We start from the raw sequence: 24,303 nt of genomic DNA, 5'->3' as shown, positions 1-24,303 counted from the left end.
GTGAGCTTCATTCCTGTACCCTTCCAGAGGAGTTCCTTTTTATGTACAGAGGAGAACTGAATTCTCTTAGCAGGCAGTTCTTTCAGCCAAGCCAAGCCTCGCAACCTAGAGGCTGAAAATCCTACATAGGCTTTGGCAAACTTTCAGCTTCCCCAAAGACCCTCCCACGATTGCTGCTGTTCCCCAGGCATTGTATGCTCCTTACCTGGGATTCTGTCTGCTTAATGCCCTGTGACCTTACCCAGGAATCCAATTGTGTGAAGCAATTATTGATGTCTTGTTTAACAGCCACATTGCTCAATGACTGATTTCACTCCCAATTGTGGTTTTAGTGTAGTGGGGAAAAATTGGAGGAACAGATTAGGTACATTTCCTTGAGTTCTTGGAGGAAAGGTGGGATATAAATTAATAATTAAATGAACAGTCATTCTAATCATTGTCTATCTACTGCAGGATGAAGGCCTCTTCCTCATGTTTCCAACCAATACAGTCTTGAGCTTTGTTTTGCCAATTGGGCTTGGAATACTTGCTGATTTGTCGATCCCTTTTGTTTTAGATCTCTCTTGTGGATGCTTCTTATCAAATGGAATCCATTCTATAACTGCTTTAGTCCACTTGCCATCACTTCTTGCTATGTGACCAGCCCATTTCCATTTCAGTTATTTTACTCTCGATGATATATTGTTTCATTTGTTCTCTGATCTATGTGTAGGTCTTTCTATCTTGTGATGCTAAGCGTGTATCTTTCCATAACACTCTGCACCACTTGTAGCTTTTGCATTCAGTTGTGAAGTTCAACCGCCCTGAGTCCTTCGGGAGATAGGGCGGTATATAAATATGAATAATAAATAAATAAAATAAATAAGTTAGTGTCCATGTTTCGCTGGCCTATGTTAGAACAGGTACCACACTGATCAAAAACTTTTCTCTTCAGGCATTTGGAGTGTGTGTGTTTCTTTAAAATTACACTTAGTTTGCTGAATGCCTGCCAACCACATTTAACACGCAATTCAATTTCCTTTATTGTATCACCTATTATTATTATTATTTTTATTTCTTTGGTGATGTTATTAAACATAACTTGGCTCTTTCTCAGGTTTATTTTTAAGCCTAATTGTTCTCTTGCTTTGTGCCTTTTTCACAAGCTTCATGTTAAACTGACACATTTCTTCCTGGATACGTTTCCTTATGGTCTTGTAAAGTTCAATGTACTCCATTTTATTAATGAAACTTCCAATATTCTTCATTGTCTGACTTTTTTTCATTAACTTTCATCAGAAATTTTTGACTGCACAAAGTGTTTTTCCAGTGGTGCTATAGATAAAGCAGATTCAAGGACATTTTTTGCTATTTCTTCATTTTGGTCTGTAATGTTTATCTTTTCCAAATCTTGCAATAGAGTGAAGCAATTTGATAAATTAATCTCAAAATTGCTTTAAAGAAAATTGCTTTTTAAAGAAAATCATTATTTTCATTTTTGTCACGTCTTTATCGTTTTCATGTTTTTTTCAACTATCTTCACTTTAGCTCGTACCATTCTATGGTCACTTCCAATATTAAAGCGATTGATGACAGTATAATTACAAAATACGGTTTTATCACTTGACATGATATAGTCATTTTCCTGCCTGAGAAGTCGTGACTCCAGTGCATGGTATCACTCTGTGTCTTCTGGCTCTATGGACAGGGTTCAAACTTAAGAGACGCCCCCTTTGTAGACCTCCCATTTTCAACTCTGTCCTGAGCTCATGAGGACATTTTCTGGGTTTACTCCTGTGTGTTTGGATTTAGCAGGAGTTGAAGTTTGGAAATTTGTGCTTTTCTCTTTGAAATGGCATCAACTGAGTAAGTAAATGAGCTATCTTTGAGGGTTTTTTTTTTTTATTAATAGGAGTTTTCTTGGAGCCTCTATGAAAATGTAGAAGCTGAGTGGAAGAGCGAACCTTATTTAAGTGTTTGATGAGTTTAATTACAAGGCTGAGGATCGTTAAAGTGTGTGTGTGTGTGTGTGTGGAGAGCAGCGGGGGAAACTATTATTTGGAGCTGCAAGGAAAGTATTGTTCTTTCTATTCTTAGTCACCCATTAGTATTTTGTATCGGTATTTTTCTTTTTGTAGAAGACGGGCTACATCATCTATAACTCTTTGACCTCATCTTCACTACAACTTTTTTTTTTTTAAATTAAACATCAATGTTTAATTAAACATAAACAATGTGTTGTCTGGGTATAATTAATTTTGAGAAATAATGATATTCATAATAATAATGATCACATAATAGTATTTGCTTATCCATTTTAGTAAACCACCTTTATATAGTCATTCTCTTGTACTTTTAAATTTCTAACTTCTGTTTCTCCCTTTTCCTTAATTTTAGCTGTTAATCTGTACATTCCTGCACATTGTAGTATTTTTTAAATTACATTTTCATCTGTAGGGATCCCTTTATTTTTCCACTGTTGTGCACACATAATTCTAACTGCTGTTAACACATGTAAAATTAAATATATAGTCCCTTTATTGTAGTTTTCTGGTAAAATATCCAACAAAAATATTTGTGGTTTTAAATCTACATGTTGCTTTACCATTTTTTCTAACTACATATGTATTTTTGTCCAATATTTCTTTGCCTTAGGGTATCTACACTATAACTTGGCACATAAGATTTGAGGATTTGAATCTTGTATGGTTTATTCTATTGAATAATGCATAATGCATTCGGGTACTCTGTCTGATACACTTTCAAATTTTACTACAAATCTTTCACTTTTTTGATGAGAAAACCACCTCTGCCACATTGTCTGTCCTTGGTAACTCTAGTGTAGCATAAATGCCCAGTTCTATCAACTAATTTTTACTTTTTCATTGTGTTTCACAAAATCCAATGATATCCCAATAAACATTGTTGAGTTCAATCAGCAGTTCTTCTAGTCGAGAATCCGTTTTTTATTATTTGAATGGTGAATGTTCCTATGTCCAAAGTCCAAAGGCAGCCTAATTTAGCCTGGCAGTTATTAGTACTCTTTGCCTTCAGGCAGGTCTTTCTGCTGCTGTGTGTAGTTGCCCTAGGCTTAGGGCCTCTGGGGAGTGAGGGACATTTTTGAGGTTATATTGACATGTTGAAGGAGTAGACTATAATCTGCCATGATGGTCCAATGCAGGTTGGCAGATACGATTAAATGAGTAATTGATACTATTGTCTTCAATATAAATTGCCAAATTAAAGCCCATAGAGTTAGGGATGAACATATAGCCCTCTCCCAGCAGGTTGATAGCTTTGGACAGTGCTTCAGTTTCACGATAAAACTTCATTTAAACATTCAGACAGAGATTCTCAGATTGTGGATTGCAATGTTTCTTTCCCAGTAATGAAATGAGTTGTACTTGGATGTGGACAAATTTCGATGGGCTTTTGACATTGATTCTAGATAGTTCCAACAGCTTTTGTTGCTGAACATATTCAAGATCACCCCCACAGGGTTGAGGTTCTGCCTGATTTCAATTTCCTCCTCTTCAAAGGGCACCTCTTTCAGGGCTGCATGTTATAAGGGTCTGGGCCTTACTTTGCACTAATGTTCAAGCAGCCAAATTCCTGATTTGCAGCCAAGTCCTAATTTGAGGATAAATCCAGTGGTGGGAGACTAGTATGCTTTGGCTACAAGTATTTTTGGAGTGCTTCCCTATGTCCTTGACCCTTTCAGACTGGCTTTCTCAAGATACAGAAGTGGACCTCTCCATGGCAACTACATCAGTTGGAAGTACAGTTTCCTTATTCTAGTACCTATCAGTGGCTTTGTGATTTGTGACATATTCCTGGGAAGAGTCCATACATTTTTTTTAAATCTTAAGGACTCACGGCACTACAAAATTTGAGAGCCCCAGCAATAGGACACCATTATTTCTCAGGGATTGTAAAACAGTATTCTACCACTGTTACATATTCATTTTGTGTCCCACCCCCCACTCCGACGAACGAGTCAAGGAAGTTTGTAACAAACTTGGCAACGAAGCCTCTGCAGCTTGCCAAGTTCCTTCGAGGTTTATCAGGGCAGTCCAAGTTGTGACTTCAATGATAGGGTCCGGTATCAGCAAACTCGATAAGACTTTGCTTGACTCAAGGTTGGAATGCCAAAAGCAGGTCCTTTATATAGGCTGTGGGGTGTGGCTCCATGACTCAGCATTTATCCAGGCCTGCCCCTCCCTTCCTTCTTCTGGCGTCGCCTCTCAGATCTCCGGAAGCGAGGATCCTCCCACTTTGAATTGTCTTCAGATGGATCTGCTGTCTGGGAAAGGGAGGGGTCAGAAGGAATAGGTCCGAGCAATTCCAATACCTGGCTGGCTTCCTGCTCTGACGGCTGAGCCAAAGGAACACAGTGAGTGAGATTTATTGGGCTACTCCTTTCACTCCTGGAATCGTCTCTGGGCATGGGGCCAGGGCCGGGGGCTGGAGGCATGACAGGCCGTTCATCTTCATTATTAGACTCAGATCTGATAACAGGCCCGGTTGGAGACGGGAGGGGCCCGGCGGAGGAGAGGAGGGAGGACGAGTCACAACAATTCATGAAACAAGTTTCTGCTATAGTGAACTATGAGGTACATTTTTCATCTGGATATTGTGGAGATGCTTGGAACTTTGGCTGCTGCTAGTAAATACCAACAGTCAGTCAACAACAAGGCTCCCCTTATTGAGGACGAGCATGATATGATGCATGTATCATCAAGACCTGGCTGTCACTGGATTGGTAGGATGTTGCCTCAGAGATGTCTCCAGCCAGATTTAGGGTTTGTACAAGCCAAGACCCCAAGACACCTGAGGTAGAGTGGCAGTGACATCAAAGAGTCTTTCTGCTTTAACAGCCTTGCTCCCCAAGTCTCTGACTGTGTGACCCTGTTTCTGACTCTGGGCTTATGGGGTCAGCTGGAATTGTTGCTATTGTATTCTTCTCCCTGCTACATAGCAACTTCCATTCCTGAACTGCTAGAAGTCATCTCAGGATTGTCAGTAGAGTTCTCCAAACTTATAGTTCCGGGTTATTTCAATCTACCTTCCTTAAGTTAGGATTTCATGACTTCCATGATAATTATGTGCCTTTCTCAGATTGTCAAATGTCCAACCTGGAATAGTGGTAACGCACTGTCAGAGAATTCATGACTGGCAGAGACATGGTAACAAGATCAGCCAATGAATAGACATAGCAACTAAATCAGCCAATGGAGACTGTTTGGAAACTGAAACAGATTGGAGCCTGAGCGTGGCTTAGCCCTGCAGCTCTGATTCTGTGCTGAGAACTAAACTAGTCTGGTCTTCTCTGTATGCTGAATTGAAACTGAAACTCTTCTCTCGTCTGCTTGTGTTTGCTTGTATACCACTTTGCAGAATCTGCCATTGGTATTGTATATTTATTTCATGTCTTATTATATATAAAGAAAAGTTAATGAATCCTGCTGAATCAGTTACCTGTCTGTGCTTTCTAGATTTGATTTCTGCAACAAACTCTGACACTAGATCTAATATTCTTATTGGAACAATGTCAACATGATCTGATGGGAAATCTAATATTATTTTCCCTGCCAATGGACAGGACACAACCTGATATCACTGAGACTGTCTTATACAATCCCCCTCCATAGAGAGACGGGACCTATTTAGAGTGGTCCACCTTTGGAGACTAATTGATCCAAATGGATTCCAGAAAAAAACTGAGAGATATCACAGAGGATTTACTGCATGGTCCTGCCAAAGTTATAATATCGGCCTGGAACTAAAAGGCCACTGAGATTCTAGACAGGATCACATCTATGTGACCTCTCATGACTCTTTGCTCCCATCATTCCCTGCATCATTCACAGGGAACTGAGAGTTCTGAAATGGGCTAAGAAAAATCTAGATCACCACTGGAGGAAAATGAAGGATGACTTTGACAGGACACATCTTAGAGTAGGGGTGAAATCCAGCCAGTTCTATCTTGCTCGCATTCATGGATGATCTCCGGTGGAAGCATAATGGGGATAATACAATCATTCTTGCTTTCCTTGAACTCTCAGTGATATTTAGTACCATTGACCCTGGTATCCTTTTACTTAAAGTTATGAGGATTGATCCTTGCCCTTATAGGCTGATTAAATTACTCATGCTGAGATGTGCCAATCTCAGTAAAATGAAGTAATCATTTGATTTAAAGAAGCCATTATATGACATGTATTGAAAATATTTCCTATTTCAGTAGATGTAAATACAAATTTGTCTCAAATAGATTGCTTCTAGCTAAAACTAATATGTGGCTTCAGATTAGTTACCAAGACACATTTCAGTTGGGCTTTTTACCTGAGTTAAGGAACTAAAAATCGCTTAGTTGACAATCTTTCTGGGTGACCTTATGGACTCAATTGTATGAGTCCTACTTACTATATTTTAACCTTTTGGCAGCTTCATCTCATCGATTGCTGTATTCTTTTGAGCCACCTGGTGAAAATTGGCCACAACAGAACTATTGTGCAATGGTTCGCTATTAGGTTGTATCCAGAGCTGTGAGCAGGTTGCCTACTGCTGATATGCCAGTGAACTTGTTCTGTAAGTTCTCTTGTCTAATGCATTAATTAATATCAAGCAGAAGCCACTGAGAGAGTCAATTCAAAGCTTTGGTATGAAATGTATCAGTATGTTGTCAGCTGCATAACTAGCTCCAAGAAAATAACCAATATCCTTACATATAACAGGCTGGATAAAGAAGAACAAACAAATTCAAAAAGATAAGAGATTTGGAGGAAAATATTCTTTGGGTTGAACTTCATTGTTTTCTATGTGAGGTTGAACTCCTGTCAAAGAATTGGTTACAAAGAACTTTTTAAAATAATTATATCTAGCTGTAACTTTCTCTGAATTATTGTGTATAATTCTGGTCCAAATCTTTTTTATATGATGACTTGATTATTGCAGTAGAATTGTGCTAAATAAGAGCAGTAGGCTAATAGCATCAAATGCATACTTTGAAAGATCTACAGTACTCTGATTACTAGTTGTTTTCTGGACATGCTTTAAGGTGCTGGTACTACTACAAATTCATAAATAGGTTAATATAATACATGGCTAATTAATCTATATTTCCCATTATAAATATTTCCAATCACCAAGCTGAGTTCTTTTTTCTTGTTTCACACTTTAGACAAAATCTTGCCAGATTGAAATCTCTGTTGTCTGAATCAACAATATACTGAATCAACAATGAACTATTAGGGAAGAGTTGTTTTCACCCTCTTTCTCAAGCACATGGTATCTGGATAAGTTGTCTCCTCTGGAATGCATTCTACTCTTTTCTCCTGGAGATCCACTCCTCACTACGTTCCATCATAGATCTCGCTTGGCTTTTTGAAGATATTCCCAATTTTAGTGACTTTTATTGACTATATAGAAATAATGTGGTGCACCAACTAAGAGTTTGGATAGTGGGAGCATATGCCTTTCCCGTGCAAGGCTGGCCCCTGCAGCCCTGGGGAGGCTATGTTGAATGGGGCGGAAAGGGCACCAAGGCAGGGATAGCCAGATCAATGTTCCTCTGGGCAAAGCAGGGGGCCTTTGCCCTTGAGATGCTGGGGGGCTGCCTCCCTGGTCTGTCCCATCCAAGAGGTGAACGGGAAGGCGGCTGCCCATGGCCAAAGCACTGGCAGAGACCCAGAGAGTTGGCCAGGGCTCTGAAGCAAGCAGATGTCCTGCTTACAGCACCCCTGCTTGCTCCCATTCCCTGCCAGAGCCAGAGTACTGCTGCATTTCAGCAGATTTATGGGCAGCTGCTGGAAGAGAGGTGGGCCTGTTTCAGCACTTGGAGCCCTTGGGGGGTTTGCCTTGCCACAAGATGAGGCGAGGCAGTGGGGAGATGGAGCTGCCACACGCACCTTGGACCTGTGCACCTCAGGACTCCCGCAGCCAGGCCATATCTTGCTCAGCAACCTACCCCAGCCTGTTCATTGACCTGATTGCCTCTTCCCTTTCACTCCCCTTCAGAGCCAGACTGCTATGTTATGGAGGATGGGCAGGGGAGGCTTGTTTTCCTCCACCATTTCAGAGCCATTGCACATCAGCCACATCCTTTGCTGGAGGAGCTTTCTTTGGTCCTCACTTCCCCACCCCATAGATAATCTGCCCAGTGGCCACCATCACCTCCACCTGCCGTACCGCTTTGAATTGCCTGCTCCCTGTTTGCCACCTGCATTGTAAGGTTTCAATGGCTCTGGAGGCTGCTGGAAGGCTCTCTGCATCGTCCCTGGGCTGGTGATTTCAGCCACCTGGCTCCTTTTGAGGATGTGCTCACATAACCATGGGAGTGTTGATGGCTGGAGTCACAACAGTGCAGTCTTCAGAGGGCTGCTGTTGCAAGTGCTAGTACCATATAACTTTCTGAGGTTGGATTGGATTTCTCTTATCTATCTTTCACACACACATACACACTCACATACACATGCCGTCTGCCCTGTTACGGATCTCTCTCCCCACTCTTCCCCTTCCTTCCACTGCACAGCAATCACTGGTCCCCACTTTCTGATCGGCCTCCGTTCTGGAGATGGCAGCCCCATTTTCTGCCACTTTTCTTCCCGGCATTGTGTTCCTACTTCATATGGAAGGACGCTAAGCTCTGGGAAAACTATGCTGCTTGGGCATAGGTAAGCTGAATGAGGAAGGCCAAGCTCCCCTTCCCCAATGGTTCTGCAAAGCCCTTGAGGTTTGTTTCTTTTTTAAGTTTTTTTTATTTTTTACAACAAACAAACATAAAAGCATCTTCAATCCAGTTACAGTGTGCTGGTGGGGTGGTTACACATCTCTTGTACAATTTCAAAATAAACATATCTTTCATTCATTTAATCTTACATTACTTCCATCTAATATCTATCCAAATCTCTTACTCAATCAGCTTTTAATTAACCAGTGGCTATACATTTCATGTTCTCATTTCATGTTAATTTCCCCAAATTAGTATTTTATCTAATAACATTATTCATTCCATCATCTTAATCAATTTAATTCAATTATTTCTCTTGATAGCAACCTTTCTCAAATCTTTTCTAGCATATCCTTCCTTCTAACCATTGGTAAAATAAACCCCATATCTTATAATATTGCTTATCTTCTTGTTGTCTGATTTCGAATGTCAATGTACTCATTTCTGCACATTCCATTATCTTCCTAATAATTTCATCTTGCAAAGGTAATTTCTCATTTTTCCAATTTTTAGCAAACAGAATCCTAGCTGCTGTTATAACATTCACCATCAAATATTTCAATTCTCTACTATGCTTCAGATATATCCCCAAGAAAAACATCTTGGTTAAAGTCTATATGTTTTTTAATCATTTTCTCCAACCATGTGTGTATTTTAGTCCAAGCTCTTGAGGTTTTGTTTTTTGTGGAGGAGCAGATCCGCTTCCTGCAGGGCTGGCCTGGCCATGACAAGGGGGCTGGACTCACACATACACTCAGCTTCTTACAGCCTCCCCCACCCATCCTCCACAGCATGGCAATCTGGCATAGGAGGGGAATGAAAAGAGATAAGTCATGAGGGAGGAGTGGCCTGGCTTGGGGGGCCCTGAGGTGCACAGGTCCAGGGCGCATGGGGCAGCTCCAACCCCCACCTACTTTGTGGCAGCAGTACTGGCGGACTGAGCAGCCTCCTGCACCATTTCAGCTTTGAGCAACCAGATGATGGGACAGAGTGGGCAGGGTCTTAATTAAGGCTTGTTTTTGGGATAGGGCTTAATAAAAAATCATGCTAGGACTTATTTTCAGGATATGTCTTATTTTCAGGGAAACAATATATTAAGTGTTTAAAATACTCTGAGTATAACACTGGTATATACATTAACGGTAGTTTTTGATTTACAACTTGATTTAATAATGATTCAAAGTTGATGATCTCAGAAAAAAGTGGCTTACAACCTACAAACCTAACCCTAACTCTCTACAGTCACAGTCAATTCAAGGACTTGGCAAATGGCTCACAATTATGAACATGCCTCTTGTTATCATGTGATCATGATTTGCAACCTTTCCAGCCCACTTCCAACAAGCAAAGTCAATTGAGGAAGCCAGATTTGCTTAATAACCATATGATTCTCTCAATTACAATGGTAAAAATGGTTCTAAACTTGGATCTGGAATTGCTTAACTTGTTGCTTAGTGAGCAAAATTCTGATCCCAATTGCAGTCATAAGTTGAAGACTATGTGTAAATAGATCCTAGAACTGTTATTGTTTCATGAATTTTTATAGTGTTCCCAGTTATAATTTTATCTGCTGTTTTATGCATTTATGCCCATGTATAAATCTTGGTTGATTTGAACATCTATTAAACAATCTTTGTGTTGTAGTTATATATGAAATCATATACATATTTGCAGCTGAATGTGAAATCTATTGTGATAAAAGTACAATGTGCTTTTCTATTGTTCTTTACTGTTATTTTTTACTTTCTTGTTTTATTCATGGAATGTCACAGCTACTAGCTGGGATGATATCAGAGCCTGCTTTTCTTTCTGAATATACTGTTTTTGCTTTGGAACCTACCATACAACCTAAGTCGAAGAGTGAGTGTGCGGTGAGTCCCCACTGCTCCATCCTTCACAGTGATGGCTTGACAGATGCAAGAAGATACTATAATACTAGAAGCCAAAAATAATCCTGCTTTTTGTTTACATTTTTAAATCATACTAAATACTATGTTGCTAACCTGTACTACAGAATGCTTACACTCAATTAACTCACCTTAATTAGCAATGGGCAACTACTGAGAAATTGTGGATTGTAACTCAGCTTACAACCTTATTCTCAACTTTCTGAAATATCCAAAGAGGCCATTTAATGATGTGATTTCTTTGAAAAGAGAATGATTGAAATTTGTCAGCCTCTTTTGTTATAGTGGTTACTGCTTTTGGAAGGGTGTATAAGAGTAAGAATATGAGCAAAGAATCAGATGAACTGTTCCAATTTCTACTCTTAAAATCATATGGTTTGAAATGTTGATGCTCAAACCTAGCTATTTCATTTCTAAATATTACCTGGTGTGAATTCCGGATGTTGACAGGGTAGGGATAGGGTTTTGGGAGCCACCCAGTGGTGGGTTCTACCGGTTTGCCCCATATTGGGCAAACCAGTAGTGGTGATGGTGGGAGGCTCTGCCCACCCGCCCGGATGTGCAGAAGCTTGCGTGCACATGCGAGCATGCACGCGCCCACAAGTGAACCAGTAGCGACAGGTTTTGAAATCCGCCCCGGAGCCACCTGCAAGCCATTAGTTCCTCTCCCCTTTTTTACTTTAATATTGCAATTAAAATTAACATTGCTAAGTTAGACATATAAACATTCATGCGAAGCTTTTTTGTAATATAGTTGATTATATATGATTGTTTAGATTTTTAAAAATCAAATCAAATGTTCCTTTTTCTTCTTCTACATTTTTCCTGTAAAATGTATTTGGAAGAGTGCTATTTGACATAATTGAGGGTATTGAAGAATAACAACTCCTCTTTGTGGACCAGTTTTACAGAAAGTAATGTTTTGTGGATCTGATTAGATAGAGATTTAAGAATTAAAACAAGAGAAAAAATGAGAGAAAAAATAAAAGGAATTTATTCAGAATTAGAAGATGTACTTTCTCCCCAAACTCCCTTTCTGTGAGTTAAATGATTGCATCAATAGGGGCAGGCTGTTCCATAATTTATACAAAGTTTGCATCAGTTTTTAAAAAATATTTTAAATAAATGAAGCCAGAATAAGGTATCATAGCTTATACCATTTGTTGTGTGACTTTTCAATAATATAGATGCAGCAGCATAGCTAAATAAATATTGTTCCTCATTGGTTATTCTTACTTTGCATTGATCTGGATGCACTTGTTTTATCAAATAAGTAATGTATGAATATTAAATTATCTAAACTTACAATTAATTTTATTGCATTTACATTATATTTTATAATAATTAATTTATGTAGGTGTCTGATGTTTGAGCTAAGTAATTACAGTCATACCTCAGTAGTCAACTGCTTCAAAAGTTGTCCAATTCGATATTCAACACATTTTGAAACAAAAATCCTGCTCCTGCACTCATCTTTCTCCTGGTAGTTGATATGCAAGGAAGAACTTGCTGATGTTGGCTGCCTTGTGACTCGCTATTTCTTCTGGCCAAAAGAGCAGTAAGACACATGGTTTCTTGATACTCGTCCGTTTTAGTATTTGTCTATTCTTCTGGAATAAATTATCAATGAGTACTGAGGCACCACTGTATGTTTCTATGTCAGACAATTATTTTTACAATTAAAACAATGCAATTATTTCAAACAGCTGTTTCAGTCCTTGGTGTTCCTAAGGAATACAAGATAATTTATGTGTATTAACATCAGACAATAAATATCTACTCTTAAATACTGTTCCTCAGGTATTAATCCTAAAATGTAATGAGAATTATATTTTAAGTTAAATGATTAAGAATGTAGGCTGCATTCTTCATCTTCCTATCATAAAAATCTAATCTATTAGATTAACTGTCTTTTAATTAAATGTATTTGAATATATTGTTTCTTAACTGTACAGCAGCTAGCTTTAGAATTATCAGTGGATAGCTTTTGACTTTTTGCATTGCCCATCAACACTAAATAATTGGCAGTCAAGAACTGTGCCACAGACTAGCACTTGATAGCAACTAGTAGAACTTGGCTGATCTCAAACAAACCAAGCAATGTTGAACAAGGTAAATTTTTGGATGTTAGCTCAGTAGGAAACTCCTGATAGTAGATTAGATTGAGACTTTGAAAAAAAATACCGTGAAATAAGGGAATGGCAAACTACAAGTAATCCTTTATTTATGGCCTTTATTGTGCCCAGAATTACAGTCATAAATTATTGTTCTCATAATTGAAGGATCATATTACTGATCCCTTAAGTAACTCCCTTTTTATGACACTGATCATCTAAGTGACTAATCATAAATCAACAACATCCCAAACTTTGTATTACATGGTTATGGCTAAGTAGAATTAACTTCAGGGAATCTTTATCTGGTATTCTTGTGTGGTTTATGTTATAATATATAGATTATACATTTTTGCAATTTAAAGATGTTTATATTTAATTATGGATTATTTCTAAAAGTCTTTCTAAAATTATTTTGGATTTGAGAATAGTAATACTTGATCACATTAAGCCTTGAATGTGAGTGCTGCAAACGTGGGTATTATAACAGTGAAGTAATAGAAGTATTGATTGTTACAAGCAATTGTGCATTCTTGTTCTGTTTAGATTTTTTCTGAAACCAAGGATAGAGAGTTACATGTCTAGGTTTTTTTGTGGGGTAAAATACTTAATCAGGAAACATAGCCTCTTGGACCTGCATTTTAGATCTGTATTTTTTAATCTTTTATGGAATGCAGTTTTGACAAATGATATATATTTTAAGAACATCTTGTTTATTTTTTTTCATTAGCATTTTCTATTTAATTCTATTTAATTATACTGTTTCATAGTTTTGCATATTATAGAAGAAAGTGGTGAAATCTGAACTGTTTTACTACTGGTTTGCTGGTGCGCATGTGCACTGCGCACCATGCACCAAATGCAAGGTGTGCACGCGCACGCGCAGTGCACACCAAGAGCAGGCATGGGGTAAGTAGAACAGCCAGCAGGGGGGAGGGGGTGATCAGCTATGGCCCGCAATCTTTTTTTTTTTACTTTTAAAAGCATTTTTTTACAAGCTATTCGGCCGAATAGGTTGTAAAAAAATGCTTTTAAAAGTAAAAAAAAAAAAGGCTCTGACGATGAGCAGCTCAGCTGGGATCATCAGAACCTCTTTTTTACCTTTTAAAAGCAATTTTTAAAAGAAGTGGCAAGTGGGCGACAAGGCATTGTGGGGGCATGAGTGGTGGAGGGCAGGGATTTTTGCTACCGGTTCTCCGAACCACCCACTGCCATCTCTACCGGATTGGCCGATCCAGTCCAAACTGGGAGCATTTCACCCCTGATAGGAGGCTCATTAACCTTCCCACTAAATATCCTTCTTTCAGTGTGCTTCATTATACAGATACTAATAATTAACAACAATAAAAGAAATTGCAATGCTTTTTCATATAATTGTTTCATATTATATTTTCTATAAAAATATTTCTATTTTAGAAATAGAATAAAAGAACACATTATATTCTAGGGGAATTGATCTTATTCTTATTCTGATATATATATTTCCCTTTTTTCTCTTCTAGATAATACATAAACAAAATACTAGCAATAATGAAAGTGAAGTATCTTCTTCAGTGGTATGTAGTATAAAGCTTTATATTTAATTATGTTCTAAAATACGTATTTTTATAGATAAAAATTCCTGAATTTACATTGTTTAGTCACTCCATCCCTCCATCCACATGTAGTTCTTAAGTTAATTTAGTTTCAGAACTACCATATTTTTCGGACTATAAAACACATCAGACTTTACAACGCACCTAGATTTAGAGGAGGAAAACAAGAAAAAATATAATTTTTGCCCTCCGTACGTCCCATTTTTGCCCTCCCTGGCCCCCAGAAGCACTTTGCAGAACAAAAACAGGCCTGTTTTTCACAAAAAAATAAATAAAAAAATGGAGCACTGCAGAGTGCTTCTGGGGGCCAGGGAGGGCAAAAATGCGATGTATAGATAGCTTGGGAGGCCAAAAAGGTCCCGTTTTTTCCAAAAAGAGGACATGCAGAGCACTTTTTTGACAATTTTGAGTGCTTCCTGGGGGCTGGGGAGGGGGAAAACGCAATGAGTGGAGGGTTCGGGAGGTCAAAAACAGGCCCATATTTGGTCTATAAAACACACCGAAAACTCTGAAAAATACGGTAAATTGATGTTGATAATTAAACATTTAGTATGTATGAGAATATATTAATTCTATGATATTCAGAGTATAAATTTCAGTTGTTTTATTATTTGCAACCTAGTGATGGTCTTTTTCACAGAAGTGACAATTTTGAGTTTCTTTAATGGAATCGTTTCTTCAAAATCCCTTAAAAGAATCTCTATTTTGGTTCCCTTCTAAAGAATCCTTTGTACAGACATCTTTAAAATATTCTCTGAATAAAATGAATTTTTATTCTCCTTACCTGACGATTGGTCCACATTCTGATTTTGAAATTGAAGCAGAAGAGTTATCTAGAAAATTAGACAATCTTCTCAAGGAGTGTTTGTTCCATCTATTGCATGGAATGGAACAAAGTTTAGGCTGCTACAGGGGAAAATGCTGACAATTAAGCATGTGTATTAAAGCCAAGCTGCTTTTTCAAGAAGCAACTGGATTTTCTTGTTTTTCTTTGAAGACATTTTGCTTCTCATTCAAGAAGCTTCTTCATCTCTGACTGGGTGGTGGAGAATGGAAGAATTTAGAAGGACTTGTCATCCAAGAAGAGAAACATCATTTAAAGAAAAACAAGAAAGTCCAGTTGTTGCTTGAAAAAACACTTTTGGGACAACTGTGATCTGAATGACTGAGAATCTCCATAGACATTTAGCTATGCAAAAGTGTTCTTGTTTCTCTCTTAAAAAAGGATAAACAAAGATAAAATGGAGCTTCTCGTACTTCTCTTTAAAAGTTCAAGTAAAAGAAACTTTCCATTTCTGTTTCATTGCTCATGTTTTGATTTTCCCAGGCTTCGATCATCTCTGTCTACCATCTAGATCAGGGCTGTCAAACTCCCGGCCTTGCCCGCAGGCCAGATGCATCACATACTGGCCATGTTCACATCCAGATTAGCGAAGGTGAAAAATGTACCAATATGTCACGTGACGCCACTGTGACAATGTGAGTTTGACACTCCTGATCTAGATTGATAAGTTATATTTTATTGATAGATAGAGCTTAGGTTTTCTCTCATCTTCAAATCTTGTTTTTTTGTACACCCATGCATCTATTTTAAAACATAAGTTATGCGAAAAATAGTTTAAAATAATATATGTACCACTTGACCTATTTAATGTACCTATTGCATAATTAGAACTCCCAGTGTAAAGTTGGTGGTCATGAATATTCTTCAGTAGAAATCTTTACTCATAATTCAGGTTTTTTTTTGTTCATAATTCAATTTTTTGATTACACTTTCTTTGGGAGGTTTTTTATGTAAGATTGACTCTACTGCACAAATCAAGAAGAGGGCTGTGAAAATATTTACAAATCCCTCACATCCTGGACATAAACTGTTTCAACTACTACCCTCAAAACGACGCTATAGAGCACTTGCACATCAAAACAACTAGACACAAGAACAGTTTTTCCCCGAAAGCCATCACTCTGCTAAACAAATAATTCCCTCAACACTGTCAAACTATTTACTAAATCTGCATTACTATTAATCTTCTCATCGTTCCCATCACCAACCTCTTTCCACTTATGACTGTATGACTGTAACATTGTTGCTGGTAATCCTTATGATTTATATTGATATATTGACCATCATTTGTGTTATAAATGTTGTACCTTGATGAAGGTATCTTCTCTTTTATGTACACTGAGAGCATATGCACCAAGACAAATTCCTTGTGTGTCCAATCACACTTGGCCAATAAAAAATTCCATTCTATTTTATTCTACTATATAAAGCTCAGTAATAATATTACTAAGATCAGAGGAAATAATGAATATTCAGTTTGTTGGTATTTTCTTTATTTTTGTATTGGGGGATGGTTATAATCACTCATCATGAGAAGTAACAGACTAATCTTTGCTAAAGTAGCATGCTGGATTGAAAGCTGTTCATTTTAAAAATTACTGTTAACTGCCTGCATGACATGTTAACAGTATTGTGAACAATGTGTAATACATTTTTATGCAGAGATTGCTAAGAGAAACATGATAACAGAAACAAAGAATCCAATAATATTCAGTATTGTTTGCATATTCTTTATTTCATAATCAATTATCTCATAAAAAATAAAAACTGGTATCTTTGGATGAGGTTATTTTGCTATTTGAATCACTATTGTTAAACAATCATTAAATCTGCTGAGTCAGAATGAGATTGTAAAAAAGCCACATGAAAGCTGTGCTTTTAGAAAGCAAGTGGAAATTCTGTTTGTTTGTTTGTTTTTTACATATAAATACTGGAATATTTAATGATAAATAAGATTGATCAAAGTATTTGTGTTGTAAAAAACAGAAACATGGGTTTGATTATATAATTCCTTTAAAAATATCCAAGCCACAGACAACTGGATAATATATTAAGCAATAAAACAAAAATAAATTTCCATTCCTGCTGCTATTTGCTGGAGATAGAAAGGATTGTGAGGGGAATGAGTGAGAGTCAGTTAAATACATGTTGAGAAACTAATAGTATTTATTTATTTATTTATTTATTTATTTATTTATTTATTTGATCATATTTATATACCGCCCTATCTCCCGAAGGACTCAGGGCGGTTTACAGGCACTTAAAAAACACATAAATACAATATAAAAACAATTAAGAAACTTATTCTAAAAGCCCGATAATTAAAAATATAGAAATAAAACCCAATTTAAAACCCATAAATTAAAATCTAACTCAGTCCTGCGCAATTAAATAAGTATGTTTTAAGCTCGCGGCGGAAGGTCCGAAGGTCCGGAAGCTGACGAAGTCCGGGGGGTAGTTCGTTCCAGAGGGTGGGAGCCCCCACAGAGAAGGCCCTTCCCCTGGGCGTTGCCAGACGACATTGCCTTGCTGACGGCACCCTGAGGAGTCCCTCTCTATGAGAGCGCACGGGTCGGTGAGAGGTATTCGGTAGCAGCAGGCGGTCCCGTAAATAACCCGGCCCTATGCCATGGAGCGCTTTAAAGGTGGTCACCAAAACCTTGAAGCGCACCCGGAAGGCCACAGGTAGCCAGTGCAGTCTGCGCAGGATAGGTGTTATCACGGGAGCCACGAGGCTCCATCTATCACCCGCGCAGCCGCATTCTGGACTAACTGTAGCCTCCGGATGCCCTTCAAGGGGAGCCCCATGTAGAGAGCATTGCAGTAATCCAGGCGAGACGTCACGAGTGCATGAGTGACCGTGCATAGGGCATCCCGGTCCAGAAAGGCGCAACTGGCGTACCAGGCGAACCTGGTGAACGCTCTCCTGGAGCGGCCATCAAATGATCTTCTAGAGACAGCCGTTCATCCAGGAGGACGCCTAAGTTGCGCACCCTCTCCATCGGGGCCAATGACTCGCCACCGATGGTCAGCCGCGGATTTAGCTGACTGTACCGGGATGCCGGCATCCACAGCCACTCTGTCTTGGAAGGATTGAGCTTGAGCCTGTTTCTCCCCATCCAGACCCGTACGGCCTCCAGACACCGGGACAGCACTTCGATAGCTTCGTTGGGGTGGTCCGGTGTGGAAAAGTACAGCTGGGTGTCATCCGCATACAGCTGGTACCTCACACCGAAACCACTGATGATCTCACCCAGCGGCTTCATGTAGATGTTAAACAGAAGGCGAGAGGATCGACCCCGCGGCACCCCACAAGTGAGGCGCCCGGGCCGACCTCTGCCCCTGTCAACACCGACTGCGACGGTCGGAGAGATAGAGGAGAACCACCGATAAACGGTGCCTCCCACTCCCTCCAACCGGCGCAGCAGGATACCATGGTCGATGGTATCGAAAGCCGCTGAGAGGTCTAATAGGACCAGGGCAGAGGAACAACCCCTATCCCTGGCCCTCCAGAGATCATCCACCAACGCGACCAAAGCCGTCTCCGTGCTGTAACCGGGCCGGAAACCGGACTGGAACGGGTCTAGATAGGCAGTTTCATCCAGGTGTAAGGGAAACTGATATGCCACCATACTCTCTACAACCTTCGCCGCGAAGCGAAGGTTGGAGACCGGACGATAATTACCTAAAACAGCCGGGTCCAGGGAAGGCTTCTTAAGGAGGGGCCTCACCACCGCCTCTTTCAAGGCGGCCGGAAAGACACCCTCCACCAAAGAAGCGGTCGTAATCGCCTGGAGCCAGCCTCGTGTCACCTCCTGAGTGGCCAGCACCAGCCAGGAGGGGCACGGGTCCAGTAAACACGTGGTGGCATTCAACCTACCCAACAACCTGTCCATGTCCTCGGGAGCCACAGGGTCAAACTCATCCCAAACAATGTCACCAAGACCACCCTCGAGCGTCTCACCTGAGTCACCGCAATTTTGGTCCAACCCGTCCCGAAGCTGAACGATTTTATCGTATAGATAACCGTTAAACTCCTCAGCACGTCCCTGCAGCGGGTCATCCCGCTCCCCCTGGTGAAGGAGGGAACGAGTCACCCAAAACAGGGCAGCTGGGCAGTTATCTGCCGACGCAATGAGGGAGGAGGCGTAGCAACGCCTCGCTTCCTTCAATGCCACTAGGTAAGTCCTAGTATAGGACCTCACTAGTGTCCGATCAGCCTCTGAACGGCTAGACCTCCAGGTGCTCTCTAGGCGTCTTCTAATTTCAAAATAGCTTAGATTGAAATGAATCCCTTACTACAGGTAGTCCTTAATTTACATCCATCTATTTAGCAACTGTTCAAAGATACAGCACTATTGAAAAAAGTTACAATCAGACCTTACATTTACAACTCACATGGTCAAAATTTGGGCATTTGGCAGCCAGCAAGTATTTTCAAAGGTTGCAGCATTCAGGGGTCATATCAGGGGTGAAATGCTCCCGGTTCGGACCAGATCGCTTGATCCGGTAGCAATGGCAGGTGGTTCTGAGAAAAAAATCCTGCCCCCCCCTGCACAGCTGAGCGACACGATCATCAGAGGGTTTTTTAAAAAAAAATTTAAAAGCATTTTTTCTTCAGCCGAAAAAATGCTTTTAAAAGTTAAAAAAAAAGCCTCTGATGATGTGTGGCTTAGCTGGGATTCTCATAACCTTTTAAAAGCATTTTAAAAAAATGCTTTTAAAAGTAAAAAAAAATAGTTGGCCATGCCCACCCAATCACATTAACCCCCCCCCCCAAGCCATGCCCACAGAACTGGTAGTAACAAATTTTACATTTCACCCTGGGTCATATGATTATCATTTGAGACCTTCCAGCCAGCTTTTGACAATCTTGAGTCAAAGAGAGAAGCTGAATTTTATTAAGGGCTTCATGATTCACTCAACAATTGCAATATTAAGTGCTTAGCAGCTGTTTTTTAAAAAATGGTACAATTGAGCATGACTCAATTACCATCTTGCTTAGCAACGGAAATTCTTGTTTCAGTTGTGGTCATAAGTTGAGGACTACCTATATTGCTTCTTTGCTGGGTCCAGATTTTTGGGTCAATGTACAAAATAATATCTCCAATGATTTATATAAGAATATTTTAAATGTACAGAATATTTTTAAAAATATCCTAATATTAAATATACACAAGCAACATATTTTCTTACCCTCAGGTAAAAAAATGATAGAACAATAAACTTATTTTGAAGTCGCATTGTTCATTTTTGAGACAGATCATCAGGGCCTGGTTTTAAGGAAGTGAAAGATTTAAAATGTTTTAACAGAATATTCTAAATTGTCTTTATTTTCTGTCTCTGTGGGGAGTGAGAAGTAAGAAAATATATAATTTCACTCATACCCAAAGGGGAAGTTTTACAGGAGGTTTTAAAAAAAATGTACATTCCTGTCAGATTGCCTCCAATCAATACCCAAGAAAGGAAAACCCTGACTCCATTTGATTATAGAGAAAGGTACTTTTACTGAGTACGTCTGATAGCAATAGAAGAAAAGCTTGAACTGGAAATAGGTGTGGCTTACAGATACATTTCCCCTCATTCATCCCTCCTCCCTCCGAAGGTCAGACAGATCTAGGCCAATGCCTTTCCTCTCATGGGACACGTGGTGTTCTTCTTCCGATGTTATTCTTCGGTCTGGTATGCAGAGTCCGTTGTTTCTTGTGTGCGTCTGACAATTTGAATCTTTTGACTCCCTCTTCCCTTCTCTTCTCAAATGGCAGCTGAACGCTCTTAAAGAGCCACAACCCCATTAATCATGCATGACAGCAAAGTAGCAATAAAACATTGAAAAAGACCATAAACACTTAACGAGGTAATAAAACAGCTAAGCACTCTACTAAGTAATAAAACACTTAAACTAACGGAGGTTGATGAGCGGAGGCTGACATTCGGCCCTCTTGCAACAAGGACGTTAGTCCTAGAAAAGAATAAAAGACATGTTAAGGTTTGTCAGGATATTTCTAATAGAATTGAGCTAGCTTTTTGGAAGCGCGAACGTCTTCCTTGTTCACCCGTTCAGCTTGGGACAAGGGAAAATGTTTCCAAGCAACTAGATATTGGATTTTATTTCTAATGTTTTCTAGAATCTAGGATTTCTTTTACTTCAAAATGTTCTCCTTCTATGAGAATTGGTACTGGGGAGGAAGTAGACATGGCTCTAATAGGGGATGTGTGTTCAGGTTTCACTAAGCTAACATGGAAAACAGGGTGAATTCTTCTCAGTGTTTTGGGAAGTTCCAGTTGGACTGTTACTGGATTGATAATTCTCACAATGGGGAGAATTATCCAACATATTTAGGTCCAAGATTCTTTGATTTTTGAGTTGTCTGCAAATATTTGATGGACAGATAAACTTTATCCCCTACTTGGTACTTCTTTTCAGGAGCCCATTTTTTATCAGCTTGTTTCTTGTGTGAGCGATGTGCGTCATCAATAGCTTTGGGAGTTATTTTCCAGGTACTTTGTATTTGCTCTATCCATTCAGCCAATGATGTAATAGAAGGAGGTCTCTCTTCGGGAAGTTCTGGGATGGGGACAAACTCTTGACCAGAAGTCACCATGAACAGAGTGAAGCCCGTGCTACTATGAACAGAGTTATTGTAGGCCACTTCGGCAAAAGGTAGTAGGTCTGCCCAATTACCTTGTAGATAATTAATGTAACATCTGAGATATTGTTCCAGTACCGAGTTTGATCTCTCACAAGATCCATTAGTTTGAGGATGGTGGGAGGAGCTTAACCCCTGGGCAGAGCCAAGGAGTCGTAAAAACTCTTTCCAGAACTGGGAAGTGAATTGCACTCCCCGGTCTGAGATAATTTGTTCTAGGACCCCATGTAACCTATAGATGTATTGTACAAACAACTTTGCTAAGGTTTTAGCTGAGGGTAGTTTAGAACACGGGATGAAGTGCACCTGTTTGGAAAACAAGTCCGTCACTACCCAGATTACTGTATTGCCCCCACTCTCGGACAATTCCACTATGAAGTCCATGGATATTTCTTTCCATGGGGCTCCTGGGCGAGCAACTGTTTGCAGCAGTTCTGGTGGTTTTCCAGGCGGTCTTTTCGTTGCTGCACACACAGTACAACTTGCTATGTAAGATTCAATGTCCTTTTTAAGTCCTGGCCACCAGAACTGCCTTTTCAGAAGGTGCAAGGTTTTCATGAACCCAAAATGTCCAGCCATTTTAGCATCATGGCTGCGCTGAAGTATAGTCTCTCTTACTGATGCAGGGACATACAGTTTCACCCCCACCCAGGCCGATCCATCACGGAGAGTACATTTGTGCGAATAGGCTAAGAACCAGTCTGTGTCCAAGACTTCCTTTAGTAACTTGGTGAGATCATCTGGTAGTGCTGCATCGGTTTTAGCTTGGGTTCAAGTAATGGCCGGGGCTGCTAGTTGCTGGACCAGGGGTATAGGGCGTGCCACTTCTGTGCGAGCGCTATTGTATTGAGGCAAGCGGGAAAGAACATCTGCCAAGAAGTTCTTGCCCCCCGGAATATAACACAAGGAGAAGTTAAAACGGTTCAAGTATTGGGCCCATTGAGCTTGCTTTGGCAGCAGTTTTCTGGGTGTTTTCAGGGCCTCTAAGTTTTTATGATCAGTCCAAACCTCAAAAGGGTGTTTAGCTCCCTCTAAGAATTGTCTCCACGTTTGGAGAGCCCAGTGAACTGCAAATGCTTCTTTCTCCCAGATGGCCCATCTCCTCTCTGTTTCAGTCAATTTCCGAGATGTGTACGCACAAGGTTGTAGTTCCCCTTCAGCATTGTTTTGGAGTAGAACTGCCCCCACTGCTACATCACTAGCATCTGCTTGAACCACGAATGGGGACTCCATGTTAGGGTGCTTGAGGATAGGTTCGGCCGCAAATAGTCGTTTCAACTTTTCAAAAGCTGCTTGACACTCCATCGACCATTCTAGTGGTAAGGATGGTTTGGGTTTTGCGTTTCTTTTTGTTTTCAGGAGATTGGTGATTGGCAGGGCAACGTTTGCAAACGAGGGAATGAACTGGCAATAGAAATTGGCAAAACCCAAGAAACTCTGCAGTGTTTATGGGTGCGAGGGGGTGCCCACTCTAGTACTGCTTGGACCTTCGTAGGATCCATTTCCAAACCCTCAGAGGATATGTGGTATCCCAAATCTTAGTTTGATGGAATTCACATTTAGACAGTTTTGCATAAAGCTCTGCGGCTAGTAATTTTTTGAGTACTGCTCTTACTAGTTTCACATGCTCGTCCATTGTCTCTGTGTAGATAAGGATGTCATCAAGATAAACCAAAACTCCGTTAAACAAATGTTCATGGAGCACTTCATTTATCAACTTCATGAACACGCAGGGGCCCTTTGCAGTCCAAAAGGGAGTATTCGGAATTGGAAACAGCGAAGGGGACAACTGAAAGCAGTTTTCCAATCATTTCCTTCCTTTATACGCACTTTGTAGTAAGTGTCTCGTAAATCCAATTTGGTGAAAAATTTCCCCTTTGTCAAATGGGCCAACATGTCCTTCATAAGTGGCATGGGATAAATGTTTTCCATGCACACTGCGTTCAAATTCCTATAATCAACAATAAGATGAAAAGTGCCATCTTTCTTTTCCCGGAACATCACTGGAGCTGCTACTCGAGGTCGGGCTGGTTGAATGAATCCTCGCTCCAAGTTCTTGTCTATAAAGTTCCGCAACTCTCCTAATTCCTTTTGTGTCATGGGGTAGGATTTCGGTTTCGGGAGCTTTACTCCTGGAAGGATTTCTATGGCACAGTCCATAGGCCTATGGGGTGGGGGGTAGCACGTCTGAGACCTTCTTGCTAACCCCCCCCCCCCGGCAGGTCCCAGTACTCCTTAGGAATCTTTTCCTCCCCCTCTAGTCGCTCCGTCACAGACCCCAGTAATTCGGTGGATGCAGGGTTTTTCTACTTTGGCAACTCTTTTCCCCACCCTCTGCGACTTGGAGTGGAAGTGCAGAACCCCCGTATTCCAGTTTATTCATGGGTTCCACTTCTGGAACCAGCAAAACCGGTTGGTCCATTCCTGGTGTCACGATAAAGTTCAGGGTCTCTCAATGGTCTCCTATGATCATCTCTATTGGT

General features: G+C 40.1%; 1 protein-coding gene across 9 annotated transcripts in view; it reads left to right on the top strand.

Annotated features, from left to right (window-relative positions):
- The window catches only part of GOLGA4 (golgin A4), a 156,191-nt gene that overhangs the window by 9,255 nt on the left and 122,633 nt on the right, over positions 1–24,303 (top strand). For 8 of the 9 annotated variants that reach the window (XR_009155182.1, XR_009155183.1, XR_009155184.1 and 5 more), the window contains one exon: positions 14,234–14,287. The exons of the other annotated variant lie outside the window; for it this stretch is intronic. Coding sequence is in view for 5 of the 8 variants with exons in the window: in XM_058184110.1 (XP_058040093.1) it covers positions 14,234–14,287 (54 nt within the window). In the remaining 3 variants the exon portion in view is untranslated. The remainder of the gene's footprint in view (positions 1–14,233; positions 14,288–24,303) is intronic. 9 annotated transcript variants of the gene reach the window in all.

This window comes from Ahaetulla prasina, chromosome 4, assembly GCF_028640845.1.
Source record: "Ahaetulla prasina isolate Xishuangbanna chromosome 4, ASM2864084v1, whole genome shotgun sequence".
NCBI classification, from domain to species: Eukaryota; Metazoa; Chordata; class Lepidosauria; order Squamata; family Colubridae; genus Ahaetulla; species Ahaetulla prasina.
Note: the sequence above shows the minus strand (reverse complement) of the source record. Positions and strands in the feature narration are given on the sequence as shown.